General features: G+C 44.8%; 1 protein-coding gene across 2 annotated transcripts in view; it reads right to left on the bottom strand.

Moving 5' to 3' along the window:
* LOC106611816 (testican-1) overlaps window positions 1-17,473 on the bottom strand; it is a 332,029-nt gene that overhangs the window by 177,298 nt on the left and 137,258 nt on the right. The window contains exon 3 of one of the 2 annotated variants that reach the window (XM_014212410.2): window positions 3,470-3,478. The exons of the other annotated variant lie outside the window; for it this stretch is intronic. Coding sequence (XP_014067885.1) covers window positions 3,470-3,478 — 9 coding nt within the window. The remainder of the gene's footprint in view (window positions 1-3,469; window positions 3,479-17,473) is intronic. 2 annotated transcript variants of the gene reach the window in all.

The following is a 17,473-nucleotide window of genomic DNA, read 5'->3' as shown; positions in this document are numbered from 1 at the left end:
GGGATAATGTAGTGAGTTGGGGGACAGTGGGGCCAGGGATAATGTAGTGAGTTGGGGGACAGTGGGGCCAGGGATAATGTAGAGAGTTGGGGGACCGTGGGGCCAGGGATAATGTAGTGAGTTGGCCAGCTCTGTAATGCCAGTCTGTTGAGCTGCTCTCAGTGGGAACAGCGTTCGGGTTTGGCTCAGAGAGACAAGGCTGGAACTACTGATAGACACTAACACACACACACACGCACACACACACACTCCGCTAGCCCTAAACCCAAACCATTGCAGCGAAAGAGAGAAAAAGAGGAGGGACAGGGAGGAACAGTAAGAGGTGTACAGAGATTCAAACAGACACAACGACACATACTGATGGCTAGACAATGTTACCAGCATCACCAGGGAGGGAGAGTGGTTGAGTGATTGTGGCAGAGCCACTGTGAGACCCCCTATTGTGGTTATGAGCAGGGTCTGTCTCCCGCTCAATACAGCATATAATGCTTGATTAGAGTAGAGGAGAGATGGAGGAGAGGAGGGAGGGAGGAGAGGAGGGATGGAGGAGAGGAGGGAGGGAGGGGAACAGTGTGCAGAGAGGAGGGGAGCAAGAGAGAGAAGAGAGGGAGGGATCTGAGAATTTCCTAGGAAAAGCAATAAGCACGACTCTCCCTCCACAACTTCCTGTTTTACAAATGACTGGAGTTAAGGTTTGAGCTAATAAGTCCATTAGTTTGATTGAGGTCGCGATGCCCAATTAAATGGTCCCGCTGGTCTCTCTCTCAATCCCTCCCTCTCCATTCCTCTCATTTCCACGTCTCTCCCTCTTTCTTCTCTTCTCTGTCCTCATTTTCTCTCCCAGACGCAATTATCCTTTATCGGCTTCAACGTGTGAAGTCTAATGTTACAGAAAGCAATAACTGTGACAAAGACATGATTTAACCAAACACCATTTATGTGGGAGCCCATCATCTCCATCACTACTGCCCTCGTCTCATCCTCTCCACCCCTCCCTCTGCACCAAGCTGCTATCCAGCCAAGATAATAGCACAGACAAACACAGTGGTAAATGGCTCCAGGGTACGATACCACGGTATACGACTGGACTCACCTCAGGAAGGGATCTTACTGCGGTTGGATACAATCAACCTTGGAATGCATCCCAAATGGCCTCTGGTCAAAAGTAGTGCACTACAGTTGAAGTCAGAAGTTTACATACACTTAGGTTGGAGTCATTAAAACTCGTTTTTCAACCACTCCACACATTTCTTGTTAACAATCTATAGTTTTGTCAAGTCAGTTAGGACTTCTACTGTGTGCATGACACAATACATTTTTCCAACAATTGTTTACAGACAGATTATTTCACTTATAATTCACTGTATCACAATTTCAGTGGGTCAGAAGTTTACATACACTAAGTTGACTGTGCCTTTAAACAGCTTGGAAAATTCCAGAAAATTATGTCATGGCTTTAGAGTCAATTGGAGGTGTACCTGTGGATGTATTTCAAGGCCTACCTTCAAACAAAGTGCCTCTTTGCTTGACATCATGGGAAAATCAAAAGAAATCAGCCAAGACCTCAGATAAAAAAATTATAGACCTCCACAAGTCTGGTTCATCCTTGGGAGCAATTTCCAAACGCCTGAAGGTACCACGTTCATCTGTACAAACAATAGTACGCAAGTATAAACACCATGGGACCACACAGCCGTCATACCGCTCAGGAAGGAGATGTGTTCTGTCTCCCAGAGATTAATGTACTTTGGTGCGAAAAGTGCAAATCAATCCCAGAACAACAGCAAAGGACATTGTGAAGATGCTGGACGAAACAGGTACAAAAGTATCTATATCCACAGTAAAACGAGTCCTATATCGACATAACCTGAAAGGCTGCTCAGCAAGGAAGAAGCCACTGCTCCAAAACCGCCATAAAAAAAAGCCAGACTATGGTTTGCAACTGCACATGGGGACAAAGATCGTACTTTTTGGAGAAATGTCCTCTGGTCTGATGAAACAAAAATAGAACTGTTTGGCCATAATGACCCCCGTTATGTTTGGAGGAAAAAGGGGGAGGTTTAGAAGCCAAAGAACACCATCCCAACCGTGAAGCACGGGGGTGGCAGCATCATGTTGTGGGGGTGCTTTGCTGCAGGAGGGACTGGTGCACTTCACAAAATAGATGGCATCATGAGGAAGGGAAATTAAGTGGCTATATTGAAGCAACATCTCAAGACATCAGTCAGGAAGTTAAAGCTTGATCGCAAATGAGTCTTCAAAATGGACAATGAACCCAAGCATACTTCTAAAGTTGTGGCAAAATGGCTGAAGGACAACAAAGTCAAGGTATTGGAGTGGCCATCACAAAGCCCTGACCTCAATCCCATAGAAAATGTGTGGGCAGAACTGAAAAAGCATGTGTGAGCAAGGAGGCCTACAAACCTGACTCAGTTACACCAGCTCTGACAAGAGGAACGGGCCAAAATTCACCCAACTTATTGTAGGAAGCATGAGGAAGGCTACCCGAAATGTTTGACCCAAGTTCAACAATTCAAAGGCAATGCTACCAAATACTAATTGAGTGTATGTAAACTTCTGACCCACTGGGAATGTGATGAAAGAAATAAAAGCTGAAATAAATCACTCTCTACTATTATTCTGACATTTCACATTCTTAATGTAAAGTGGTGATCCTAACTTACCTAAAATAGGGAATTTTTACAAGGATTAAATGTCAGGAATTGTGAAAAACTGAGTTTAAATGCATTTGGCAAGGTGTATGTAAACTTCCGACTTCAACTGTATATACACACTTCGAAAAAAAGGTGCTATCTAGAACCTAAAAGGGTTCAACGGCTGTCCCAATAGGAGAAGCCTTTGAAGAACCCTTTTTGGTTCCAGGTACATGTAGAACTCTTTCGGTTCCAGGTAGAACCATTTTGGGTTCCATCTAGAACCCTTTCCACAGAGAGTTCTACATTAAACCCAAAAGGGTTCTACCTGGAACCAAAAAAGGTTATCCTATGGGGATAGCTGAATAACCCTTTTGGAACCCTTTTTTTTCTAAGAGTGTAGGAAATAGGGTGCCATTTTGGATGGAGCCACAGTGAAGCTGAACTCAGCTACTAATCTCTTCGGATCCTCCTCATCACATCAAGGTGTTTCACCCTCTCTACAGCGGACCTTTACAGCTGCCACGTTGAACTAGTCTATTATCTCTACTGTGTCTCCTATCTTTTACACTGACTGTTTTGAAGTGGCTTGTTAACATACATGTATCAGCACTACAGCAAGCCCAGAGGGACATACCGCACTGCATCAAGTGTCGGGCATCGCATGCCATTGTGTTTCCACTGTGAGAGAGAGTTATCTCCAAATAATATTTCAGATGCACGTATTCACTCGCTTCCTCTCTGTACCTTATCAGAGTATCGTAGTGAATTTCAAAATGGAGTTATAAAAGTGTAAGGATGAATCAATTACTTACCTCAACTTCCTTCAATGATTGCAGAAAGAAAGGAGAGAGGGAGAGAAAGAGAAAGGTCATTTATAATGGAAAAATAATGTACATCACATTTTGAACAAAGATCCCGGGCTATCCGTTCAGAATACAAAGAGATTACATACATAGACATTCATTAAAGGGAATCTGTGGGTGTATTAATGTGATTGCACTGCTGTCACACACACACACACACACACACACACACACACACACACACACACACACACACACACACACACACACACACACACACACACACACACACACACACACACACACACACACACACACACACACACACACACACACACACACACAGTCCCCCAGCGGTGTTAAGAGTGAGACAGCCTTATTCGTTGTGACATGTAATTCCAACACATAGAGGGAAAACATCAACTGAGAGGGGGGGCAGAGGGGGAGAGAAGGAGATAGGGGAGAGAGAGAGAGAGAGAGAGAGAGAGAAGAGAGAGGGAGAAAGAGAGGGAGGGAGGGAGGGAGGGAGGGAGGGAGGGAGGGAGGGAGGGAGGGAGGGAGGGAGGGAGGGAGGGAGGGAGGGAGGGAGAGAGAGAGGGAGAGAGAGGGAGAGAGAGGGGGCAGAGAGAGGGGGACAGAGAGAGAGAGGGACAGAGAGAGAGAGAGAGAGAGAGAGAGAGAGAGAAATATAGCTTCAGTCTTCCGCCTGACTCTGTGCCAGTGTGTGTGTGTGTGTGTGTGTGTGTGTGTGTGTGTGTGCATTGTGCATGTGCGTCATCACCTACTTGTGTGTCTGTGGCGTGTCTGTGTTGTGTCTGTGGGCATGGGGGTGTGTATGAATGTCGAAACAGGTATTGTTTATGGTCTGGTAGTGTGCTCTAAGTCTAATGCTTTGTGGCTAGACAGCATCCTGCGCTCTATAAGCATAACAGGAGTGGAGAGGGTTATGCACTCTACAGACAGCACAGAGAGAGGACACAACCCTCTCCAAGTCTCCATTGCATCCCTCCCTCTCTCTTTCATTGAGTTGTGTGGCGCTCAACTGTTCTGTGCCACTAAAAAACTAACTTTACTTAATTAAGCTCTAGGGATGTAACAAGTCACTGATACGCTTTGGTCCCCCAAATATGGTCCCCCAGATATGACAGCATCGGTCCGCAGAACCCAAACAATCCAAATGTAGCATGCATCTGTCAGAAGTTTGATTCAAACGTTAGGATTCGTCTATTTCCATTTTTTGTTGTTGCTCATTTTACATTATTTTTCCTTCTGAAAATATATATATTTTTTATGACAACTGATGTGTCCTCTCCTTCAGTGTGGAACTGCATGTAACTGTGTTGACAGTCAGTTATCATGCTGAACGTGATATTAGCCTTTATGAGATTAGCCTTTATTATTTGACAACCTGTGTCATTTGCTACGTTATTGTTATCTATGCGCTGTTGAAAATGGTGTTTTACAGGAATAAAAGTAAGCTACCGGAGACAACTCTCACCTGGTCATAGCCTACCTGCAGAACAGCGTTTACAATACAACTCTCATCTGGTCATAGCCTACCTGCAGAACAGCGTTTACAATACAACTCTCACCTGGTTATAGCCTACCTGCAGAACAGCGTTTACAATACAACTCTCATCTGGTCATAGCCTACCTGCAGAACAGCGTTTACAATACAACTCTCACCTGGTTATAGCCTACCTGCAGAACAGCGTTTACAATACAACTCTCACCTGGTTATAGCCTACCTGCAGAACAGCGTTTACAATACAACTCTCACCTGGTCATAGCCTACCTGCAGAACAGCGTTTACAATACAACTCTCACCTGGTTATAGCCTACCTGCAGAACAGCGTTTACAATACAACTCTCACCTGGTCATAGCCTACCTGCAGAACAGCGTTTACAATACAACTCTCAACTGGTCATAGCCTACCTGCAGAACAGCGTTTACAATACAACTCTCACCTGGTCATAGCCTACCTGCAGAACAGCGTTTACAATACAACTCTCACCTGGTTATAGTCTACCTGCAGAACAGCGTTTACAATACAACTCTCAAATGGTCATAGCCTACCTGCAGAACAGCAGTTTACAATACAACTCTCACCTGGTCATAGCCTACCTGCAGAACAGCGTTTACAATACAACTCTCACCTGGTTATAGTCTACCTGCAGAACGCGTTTCTTTACACTCTCAATGTTATACCTACTTGCAAACCGTTTCCAATACAACTCCCATCGGTTACACCTACCTGCAGAACAGCGTTTACAATACAACTCTCACCTGGTTATAGCCTACCTGCAGAACAGCGTTTACAATACAACTCTCACCTGGTTAGAGTCTACCTGCAGAACAGCGTTTACAATACAACTCTCACCTGGTTATAGCCTACCTGCAGCACAGCGTTTACAATACAACTCTCACCTGGTCATAGCCTACTTGCAGAACAGCGTTTACAATACAACTCTCACCTGGTTATAGTTTACCTGCAGAACAGCGTTTACAATACAACTCTCACCTGGTTATAGCCTACCTGCAGAACTGCGTTTACAATACAACTCTCACCTGGTTATAGCCTACCTGCAGAACAGCGTTTACAATACAACTCTCACCTGGTCATAGCCTACCTGCAGAACAGCGTTTACAATACAACTCTCACCTGGTTATAGCCTACCTGCAGACCAGCGTTTACAATAGATTTTATTTTGATTGTTCAGGTTCACCATCAGCAATAGTTTTGGTTGTGCTTTAAACAATCAGTGTATATGGTCATTTTTAGATATAAAGGGTAAAGTTTCATTTCATAACAAGGACAGGAATCACTTTGCTAGGTGCACTAATCTGATAGTGGTAGTGGGTTGGTAGATGTCTAGTCTCCCTTATGGCTCTAATCTGATAGTGGTAGTGGGGTGGTAGATGTCTAGTCTCCTTTATGGCTCTAATGTGGTAGTGGGGTGGTAGATGTCTAGTCTCCCTTATGGCTCTAATGTGGTAGTGGGGTGGTAGATGTCTAGTCTCCTTTATGGCTCTAATGTGGTAGTGGGGTGGTAGATGTCTAGTCTCCTTTATGGCTCTAATGTGGTAGTGGGGTGGTAGATATCTAGTCTCCCTTATGGCTCTAATGTGGTAGTGGGGTGGTAGATGTCTAGTCTCCTTTATGGCTCTAATGTGGTAGTAGGGTGGTAGATGTCTAGTCTCCCTTATGGCTCTAATGTGGTAGTGGGGTGGTAGATGTCTAGTCTCCCTTATGGCTCTAATGTGGTAGTGGGGTGGTAGATGTCTAGTCTCCCTTATGGCTCTAATGTGGTAGTGGGGTGGTAGATATCTAGTCTCCCTTATGGCTCTAATGTGGTAGTGGGGTGGTAGATGTCTAGTCTCCCTTATGGCTCTAATGTGGTAGTGGGGTGGTAGATGTCTAGTCTCCCTTATGGCTCTAATCTGATAGTGGTAGTGGGGTGGTAGATGTCTAGTCTCATTTATGGCTCTAATCTGACAGTAGTAGTGGGGTGGTAGATTCCTAGTCTCCCTTATGGCTCTAATCTGATAGTGGTAGTGGGGTGGTAGATTCCTAGTCTCCCTTATGGCTCTAATCTGATAGTGGTAGTGGGGTGGTAGATTCCAATCTCCCTTATGGCTCTAATCTGGTAGTGGTGTGGTAGATGTCTAGTCTCCTTTATGGCTCTGATCAGGGGCCTAAATAGTACTCACACCATAGACATACATAATTTACACACACACACACACACACACACACACACACACACACACACACACACACACACACACACACACACACACACACACACACACACACACACACACACACGTCAGCTCTGACAGATGCAGCTCAGAGAGGCCCAGCTCAGAGAGGCCCAGCTCAGAGAGGCCCAGCTCAGAGAGGCCCAGCTCAGAGAGGCCCAGCTCATGAGCTCCACCAACAGCAGATTTGATTTAGAATAGAAATGAATGTGTTTATGCAACAAATGTTAGTGCATCAAATCGTATCACATCGATTCGCTATCTTATCAAACTGAATTGCACCGAATCGTTTCAAACTAAAACATCTCGTTCCTGTATCGTATCGGAGCCAATGTACTGTATCTAGATATGTATTGAATCGTCTTGAAAGGGAAAGATGAACATCCATATTAAGCTCACAATAAGGTACAATGTGTGTGTGTGTGTGTGTATGTGTGTGTACATGCATCTCACTGACACCTACAGTACCACCCTCCCAGCAGGCCAACCCCCAATGTATCAGCGGTGTGTTATTTAAGGTTATTATTTAAGGTTATGAATGAAGGAGATAATGATGGGTGAGAAACAGAGGGGAATATGAATATGTATTTTGTGGTCACCTTCCCTCCTCTACAGGAATAATGAATACATGGTTCTAAATACTGAAGAACAATCTACAGTCAACCAGGTACCGACAATTTATCCAAACCATCTCATCCCTTGTCTCATTCAAACCCCTCAAAGAGATGAATATCGAATTATCTTTCTATGCCGCCCCCCTCTCTCTATATATATATCTTCTATCGTTTTCTCTCTCTGTCTTTCTGCTTTCAAGTGTTAAGAAAATATACAGCCGAAGTTGCAGGGAGAGATTTTCTCAGATGATAGGAGAAATTCATACGTGCAAGATAAGCTATGATCCCTTTCAGATCCCTAGCCAACCCTTCCTGATATGCACTAGTGAATGCCTAGGGACTAGAGGACAGTGAGAGAGGGGCTAAGAACTAGTTTCTAGTGAGAGAGGGGTTAGGAACTCAAGGCCAGTGAGAGAGGGGGTAGGAGCCAGTGGCTAGTGAGAGAGGGGTTAGGAACTAGAGACTAGGAACTAGAGACTAGTGAGAGAAGGGTTAGTAACTAGAGACTAGGAACTAGAGACTAGTGAGAGAAGGGTTAGTAACTAGAGACTAGTGAGAGAAGGGTTAGTAACTAGAGACTAGTGAGAGAAGGGTTAGTAACTAGAGACTAGTGAGAGAAGGGTTAGTAACTAGAGACTAGTGAGAGAAGGGTTAGTAACTAGAGACTAGGAACTAGAGACTAGTGAGAGAAGGGTTAGTAACTAGAGACTAGGAACTAGAGACTAGTGAGAGAAGGGTTAGTAACTAGAGACTAGGAACTAGAGACTAGTGAGAGAAGGGTTAGGAACTAGAGACTAGGAACTAGAGACTAGTGAGAGAAGGGTTAGTAACTAGAGACTAGTGAGAGAAGGGTTAGTAACTAGAGACTAGGAACTAGAGACTAGTGAGAGAAGGGTTAGTAACTAGAGACTAGGAACTAGAGACTAGTGAGAGAAGGGTTAGTAACTAGAGACTAGGAACTAGAGACTAGTGAGAGAAGGGTTAGGAACTAGAGACTAGGAACTAGAGACTAGTGAGAGAAGGGTTAGTAACTAGAGACTAGTGAGAGAAGGGTTAGTAACTAGGAACTAGAGGCTAGTTATGAGAGAAGGGTTAGTAACTAGAGACAAGGAACTAGAGACTAGTGAGAGAAGGGTTAGTAACTAGAGACTAGGAACTAGAGACTAGTGAGAGAAGGGTTAGTAACTAGAGACTAGTGAGAGAAGGGTTAGTAACTAGAGACTAGTGAGAGAAGGGTTAGGAACTAGAGACTAGGAACTAGAGACTAGTGAGAGAAGGGTTAGTAACTAGAGACTAGTGAGAGAAGGGTTAGGAACTAGAGACTAGTGAGAGAAGGGTTAGTAACTAGAGACTAGGAACTAGAGACTAGTGAGAGAAGGGTTAGTAACTAGAGACTAGTGAGAGAAGGGTTAGTAACTAGAGACTAGGAACTAGAGACTAGTGAGAGAAGGGTTAGGAACTAGAGACTAGGAACTAGAGACTAGTGAGAGAAGGGTTAGTAACTAGAGACTAGTGAGAGAAGGGTTAGGAACTAGAGACTAGTGAGAGAAGGGTTAGGAACTAGAGACTAGTGAGAGAAGGGTTAGTAACTAGAGACTAGGAACTAGAGACTAGTGAGAGAAGGGTTAGGAACTAGAGACTAGTGAGAGAAGGGTTAGGAACTAGAGACTAGGAACTAGAGACTAGTGAGAGAAGGGTTAGTAACTAGAGACTAGTGAGAGAAGGGTTAGGAACTAGAGACTAGGAACTAGAGACTAGTGAGAGAAGGGTTAGGAACTAGAGACTAGGAACTAGAGACTAGTGAGAGAAGGGTTAGTAACTAGAGACTAGTGAGAGAAGGGTTAGTAACTAGAGACTAGTGAGAGAAGGGTTAGTACCTAGAGACTAGGAACTAGAGGCTGGTGAGAGAAGGGTTAGTAACTAGTGGCTAGTGAGAGAGGGGGTAGGAACTAGTGGCTAGTGAGAGAGGGGTAGGAACTAGCTGCTAGTGAGAGAGGGGGTAGGAACTAGTAGCAAGTGAGAGAGGGGGTAGGAACTAGAGGCTGGTGAGAGAAGGGTTAGTAACTAGTGGCTAGTGAGAGAGGGGGTAGGAACTAGTGGCTAGTGAGAGAGGGGGTAGGAACTAGTGGCTAGTGAGAGAGGGGGTAGTAACTAGTGGCTAGTGAGAGAGGGGGTAGGAACTAGTGGCTAGTGAGAGAGGGGGTAGGAACTAGTTGCTAGTGAGAGAGGGGTAGGAACTAGTGGCTAGTGAGAGAAGGTTAGGAACTAGTGGCTAGTGAGAGAGGGGGTAGGAACTAGAGGCTAGTGAGAGAGGGGGTAGGAACTAGTGGCTAGTGAGAGAGGGGGTAGGAACTAGTGGCTAGTGAGAGAGGGGTAGGAACTAGTGGCTAGTGAGAGAGGGGGTAGGAACTAGTGGCTAGTGAGAGAGGGGGTAGGAACTAGTAGCTAGTGAGAGAGGGGGGTAGGAACTAGTGGCTAGTGAGAGAGGGGGTAGGAACTAGTGGCTAGTGAGAGAAGGTTAGGAACTAGTGGCTAGTGAGAGAGGGGGTAGGAACTAGTGGCTAGTGAGAGAGGGGGTAGGAACTAGTGGCTAGTGAGAGAGGGGGTAGGAACTAGTGGCTAGTGAGAGAGGGGTAGGAACTAGTGGCTAGTGAGAGAGGGGTAGGAACTAGTGGCTAGTGAGAGAGGGGTAGGAACTAGTGGCTAGTGAGAGAGGGGGTAGGAACTAGTGGCTAGTGAGAGAGGGGGTAGGAACTAGTGGCTAGTGAGAGAGGGGGTAGGAACTAGTGGCTAGTGAGAGAGGGGTAGGAACTAGTGGCTAGTGAGAGAGGGGGTAGGAACTAGTGGCTAGTGAGAGAGGGGGTAGGAACTAGTGGCTAGTGAGAGAGGGGTAGGAACTAGTGGCTAGTGAGAGAGGGGGTAGGAACTAGTGGCTAGTGAGAGAGGGGGTAGGAACTAGTGGCTAGTGAGAGAAGGTTAGGAACTAGTGGCTAGTGAGAGAGGGGGTAGGAACTAGTGGCTAGTGAGAGAGGGGGTAGGAACTAGTGGCTAGTGAGAGAGGGGGTAGGAACTAGTGGCTAGTGAGAGAGGGGTAGGAACAAGTGGCTAGTGAGAGAGGGGGGAGGAACTAGTGGCTAGTGAGAGAGGGGGTAGGAACTAGTGGCTAGTGAGAGAGGGGGTAGGAACTAGTGGCTAGTGAGAGAGGGGGTAGGAACTAGTGGCTAGTGAGAGAGGGGTAGGAACTAGTGGCTAGTGAGAGAGGGGTAGGAACTAGTGGCTAGTGAGAGAGGGGGTAGGAACTAGTGGCTAGTGAGAGAGGGGGTAGGAACTAGTGGCTAGAGAGAGAGGGGGTAGGAACTAGTGGCTAGTGAGAGAGGGGGTAGGAACTAGTGGCTAGTGAGAGAGGGGGTAGGAACTAGTGGCTAGTGAGAGAGGGGGTAGGAACTAGTGGCTAGTGAGAGAGGGGGTAGGAACTAGAGGCAAGTGAGAGAGGGGCTAGGAACTAGTGGCGAGTGAGAGAGGGGGTAGGAACTAGTGGCTAGTGAGAGAGGGGTTGGGAACTTGAAGCTAGGAACTAGAGGCTTGTGAGATGGGGGTAGGAACAAGAGGAAAGGAACTAGGAGCTAGTGAGCAAGGGCATAGGATCTAGGGGCTAGGCATCCAGGGGTAATTAGCCAGCATGCAGTGTGTGTCAAAGTTCTTTTGGAAGGCCCCCTAGCATCATGGGCTTCCCCATTCAGCTCTCATCTCCAATGTTGTTAATTCCCAACCACCGCCTCACAGGAATGCATAGTAACAGTCGTAACAGGCTGCTGCACTAAAGCTTAGAATGTTCTTTTCCTATCCCTCTCTCTCCCTCAGTGAAAGAAAAGCACATTTTTGTCCATTAAAATAACATCAAATTGATCAGAAATACAGTGTAGTTAATGATAATGTTGTAAATGACTATTGTAGCTGGAAATGGCAGATTTTTAATGGAATATCTACATAGGCGTACAGAGGCCAATTATCAACAACCATCACTCCTGTGTTCAAATGGCACGTTGTGTTAGCTAATCCAAGTTGATCATTTTAAAAGGCTAACTGATCATTAGAAAACCCTTTTGCAATTATGCTAGCCCAGCTTAAAACTGTTGTCCTGATTAAAGAAGCAATAAAACTGGCCTTCTTTAAACTAGTTGAGTATCTGGATCATCAGCATTTGTGGGTTCGATTACAGGCTCAAAATGGCCAGAAACAAAGAACTTTCTTCTGAAACTCGTCAGTCTATTATTGTTCTGAGAAATTAAGACTATTCCTTGTGAGAAATTGCCAAGAAACTGAAGATCTCGTACAACGCTGTGTACTACTCCCTTCACAGAACAGCACAAACTGGCTCTAACCAAAATAGGAAGAGAATTTCTAAGTGACCTCAAACCTTTGAACGGTACACACACACAGATTTCCTTTATTATCCTCCAACCCTACCACCCCTCCCCCAATTGTAGCAAACTAGTGAACAACAACGCTTAGGCCTGTATTTCCAGCTTATACATACTATATACATTTTATGGAAACAGTCTATTTTACAATTGTTTTATTTTGTTTGTTTTAAACTCTTGTCCTTCCTCTAACCTCAACCTCTCTCATATATTTATAATGTCCATCCGGCTTGATTTCTATTTGCCATATATTTCAAACTGTGCTCTTTCAAAAAAGTTCTTAAACCTATACAGTGGGGGAAAAAAGTATTTCATCCCCTGCTGATTTTGTACGTTTGCCCACTTACAAAGAAATGATCAGTCTATCATTTTAATAGTAGGTTTATTTGAACAGTGAGAGACAGAATAAAAACAAAAAAATCCAGAAAAACGCATGTCAAAAATGTTATAAAATGATTTGCATTTTAATGAGGGAAATAAGTATGTGACCCCTCTGCAAAACATGACTTAGTACTTGGTGGCAAAACTCTTGTTGGCAATCACAGAGGTCAGACGTTTCTTGTAGTTGGCCACCAGGTTTGCACACATCTCAGGAGGGATTTTGTCCCACTCCTCTTTGCAGATCTTCTCCAAGTCATTAAGGTTTCGAGGCTGACGTTTGGCAACTCGAACCTTCAGCTCCCTACACAGATTTTCTATGGGATTAAGGTCTGGTGACTGGCTTGGCCACTACAGGACCTTAATGTGCTTCTTCTTGAGCCACTCCTTTGTTGCCTTGGCCGTGTGTTTTGGGTCATTGTCATGCTGGAATACCCATCCACGACCCATTTTCAATGCCTTGGCTGAGGGAAGGAGGTTCTCACCCAAGATTTGACGGTACATGGCCCCATCCATCGTCCCTTTGATGCGGTGAAGTTGTCCTGTCCCCTTAGCAGAAAAACACCCCCAAAGCATAATGTGTCCACTTCCATGTTTGACGGTGGAGATGGTGTTCTTGGGGTCATAGGCAGCATTCCTCCTCCTCCAAACACGGCAAGTTGAGTTGATGTCAAAGAGCTCCATTTTGGTCTCATCTGACCACAACACTTTCACCCAGTTGTCCTCTGAATCATTCAGATGTTCATTGGCAAACTTCAGACGGCATGTATATGTATTCTTGAGCAGGGGGACCTTGCGGGCGCTGCAGGATTTCAGTCCTTCACGGCGTAGTGTGTTACCAATTGTTTTCTTGGTGACTATGGTCCCAGCTGACTTGAGATCATTGACAAGATCCTCCCGTGTAGTTCTGGGCTGATTTCTCACCGTTCTCATGATCATTGCAACTCCACGAGGTGAGATCTTGCATGGAGCCCCAGGCCGAGGGAGATTGACAGTTCTTTTGTGTTTCTTCCATTTGCGAATAATCGCACCAAATGTTGTCACCTTCTCACCAAGCTGCTTGGCGATGGTCTTGTAGCCCATTCCAGCCTTGTGTAGGTCTACAATCTTGTCCCTGACATCATTGGAGAGCTCTTTGGTCTTGGCCATGGTGGAGAGTTTGGAATCTGATTGATTGATTGCTTCTGTGGACAGGTGTCTTTTTTACAGGTAACAAGCTGTGGTTAGGAACACTCCCTTTAAGAGTGTGCTCCTAATCTCAGCTCGTTACCTGTATAAAAGACACCTGGGAGCCAGAAATCTTTCTGATTGAGAGGGGGTCAAATACTTATTTCCCTCATTAAAATGCAAATCAATTTATAACATTTTTGACATGCGTTATTCTGGATATTTTTGTTGTTATTCTGTCTCTCACTGTTCAAATAAACCTACCATTAAAATTATAGACTGATCCTTTCTTTGTCAGTGGGCAAACGTACAAAATCAGCAGGGGATCAAATACTTATTTCCCCCACTGTATACGGTTTACGGGCACAGTATGTTTTACATTTGTTCTTTTGTTGTTATTAGTCCCACCCTTCAGCTCCATTCAACCCATCCCATCTATCTCTTAACACCATCCATATTGGATTTCTATTTGCCATATATTTTTCCAACTGTACTGTGATGCTTCACAAAAGTACTGAACCTTTCTGTTCTCATTGTTCCTAAAGATTGTAAATTGAAAAGAAAATGTTTTGCTGAAATAATTATTATATTATTGATCGATTGACTATGACTTTTCAGATCACCCAGTATTGCTGTCTGCAGCGTTAGTTCTAGGTAAATATTGCAATTCTTCAGCCATTCCTGGACCTGTGACCAAAAACAAGCTACACATGGACAGTACAAAAACAAATGATCTAATGATTCTGCCTCTTCACAGCAAAATCTGCAGAGCTGGGAAGGTTGTATCCCTCATATAAATAACATTCTGTGGGTTGCAAGAATTCTGTATAATAATTTAAATTGAAAAATGATATGTTTTAAATCCGGCATTGTTTTGCGTATATCTGTTCATAAACCAGCCATGGATTCGGTACGTCCAAAAACTATTTTGCAATCTATATGGCACGGCTGTCAATTTTTTGGTCCTTAAGACACTGGTACAGTGTCCTTTTTATTTATCACAACTTTCTTTAACCAATTATGGTCTTTAATCCTCTCTCTCTTAATGGACATGCTAGCTGGGCCATATTACACGGCAGTGATGGCCTACATACATAACACATACACACCAGAGCCATGCACAGACCTTCGGTGGGGCAGGTGCTCAAAGTGATGAAACACACACACACACGCACAGTGAAGAGGAAAGAGGGAACCAGAGGGTTGCGTTTAAAGAACATCTTCCGTGATGGTTAAGCATCTCACAGCCCTGCCACAGTAGGGGGGAACATGGGTTGTCAGATCCCTGACAGCCAGCATGTCATTTTCCCTCCTTTCTTCCTTTCCATCACTTATTCCCTCCCTCCCTCCATCCCTCCATCTCTCCCAACTATGTGAAGTTTTCGTCAAGGTGTTAATAGAGCTGATTCTCCGGTGGCTCCTCGTTGCCCTGCTCACAGCGAAAGTCTTATTGGGCCTATCCCCCCACAGGCCGCGCTGACAGATGGCACAGTCTGGGTCGCTCTGTGTGTGTGTGGGGGGGGGGCTGCGTGTGGGTCTGTCGGTCTCTCATAGTAAGTGAAAGTCAGTGTGCTGGTGTGCCATAGTGTGTGTGTGCCGTACTGAGTGTGTGTGTGTGTGTCGGCGTTGTGTGTTCACTCAGTCACTAAGCTGACTCCATGAACCAGTAAAGTGCACACAAACTGCATGATATTTTAACCTATTCAACTTCTCCTCCCAAACACAGCAAAATACAGAAGTTCATCTGGACTCAGGGATAGACGTAACATAGTACATGTAAATCAGGAACAATCCAATTAGTTAGATATGTTACGTTCAGTATGGTACAGTAGGTATTCATTAGTGGATGTCCATCATCCATTTCATATGATATGTTACGAATTACAATTTGGTGTGGCTAACGTTAGCTAGGTGGCTAACGTTAGCTAGGTGGCTAACGTTAGCTAGGTGGCTAACGTTAGCTAGGTTAGATAGATACACTGAACAAAAATATAAAACGCAACATGTAAAGTGTTGGTCCCATGTTTCATGAGCTGAATTAAAAGATCTCAGAAATGTTCCATACCTAGAAAAATATTATTTCTCTAAAAATGTTTTGTGTACATCCCTGTTAGTGAGCATTTCTCCTTTGCCAAGGTAACCCATCCACCAGACAGGTGTGGCATATCAAGAAGCTGATTAAACGGCATGATCATTACATAGGTGTACCTTGTGCTGGGGACAATAAAAGGCCACTCTAAAATCAGTTTTGTCACACAACACAATGCCACAGATGTCTCAAGTTTTGAGGGAGGGTACAATTGGCATGCTGACTGCAGGAATGTCCACCAGAGCTGTTGCCAGAGAATTTAATGTTCATTTCTCTACCATAAGCCACCTCCAACATCATTTTAGATAATTTGGCAGTACATCCAACCTGCCTCATCAACCGCAGTCCACATGTATGGCCTCATGTGGGAGAGTGATTTGCTGATGTCAACGTAGTGAACAGAGTGCCCCATGGTGGCAGTAAAATCTTTGAAATTGTTGCATGTTGCATTTATATTTTTGTTCAGTACAGACAGACAGACAGACAGACAGACAGACCACACATCGGAGCCTGGATGAGACACGCATAAGTGCACACACACACACACACACACACACACACACACACACACACACACACACACACACACACACACACACAAAGCTATCTGTTTGCTTTATAATCACACAACTGTTTCCAAGGAAACTATCCAACGGGTGTGGTTATGTGTGTTTGCACGCTTGTGTGTGTGTGAGAGAGAGAGTCTGAAAGAAATTAGAGCCTTGACAAGAACAACAAAGTCAGGCAGAGAGACGGAAGAAAACACCGAGCTACCAGGCAGACAGAGAGTGTGTGTGTGTGTGTGTGTGTGTCTGTTGTGTGTGTGTCTACTGTGTGTGTGTGTGTATATGTGTGTGTGTGTGTGTATATGTGTGTGCTGTGTGTGTGTGTGTGTGTGTGTGTGTGTGTGTGTGTTCCAGGAACATCAAAACACAGGATTTCTTCCAATAGGCTTCCATTAGTCCAGATCTATCTGATGTGCCAGACCAAACGTAGAGTCAGACCAAACAAGGAAACACACTAACAGAGACACACACACACACACACACACACACACACACACACACACACACACACACACACACACACACACACACACACACACACACACACACACACACACACACACACACACACACACACACACACACACACACACACACAAACAAAGACAACCCAATTATAGTATATATCCCTATGTTTCTCGCCTGTCAATCTCTTTCACTCCTGTCTCATCTCCGCATTAGTCTTTATCTCTCAGACTCTCTCTCTCAGCTTGGAACATGACTCTCTCTCAGCTACTGGAATATGACTCTCTCTCTCTCAGCTACTGGAATATGACTCTCTCTCTCAGCTACTGGAATATGACTCTCTCTCTCTCAGCCACTGGAACATGACTCTCTCTCTCTCTATCTCAGCTACTGGAACATGACTCTCTCTCTCTCTCTCTCTAGCTCAGCTACTGGAACATGACTCACTCTCGCTCTCAGCTACTGGAACATGACTCACTCTCTCTCTCTCAGCTACTGGAACATGACTCTCTCTCTCTCAGCTACTGGAACATGACTCTCTCTCTCTCTC

This window comes from Salmo salar, chromosome ssa09, assembly GCF_905237065.1.
Source record: "Salmo salar chromosome ssa09, Ssal_v3.1, whole genome shotgun sequence".
Classification (NCBI taxonomy): domain Eukaryota; kingdom Metazoa; phylum Chordata; class Actinopteri; order Salmoniformes; family Salmonidae; genus Salmo; species Salmo salar.
The sequence above is the reverse complement of the archived record's forward strand: the minus strand, read 5'-3'. Positions and strand labels throughout refer to the sequence as shown.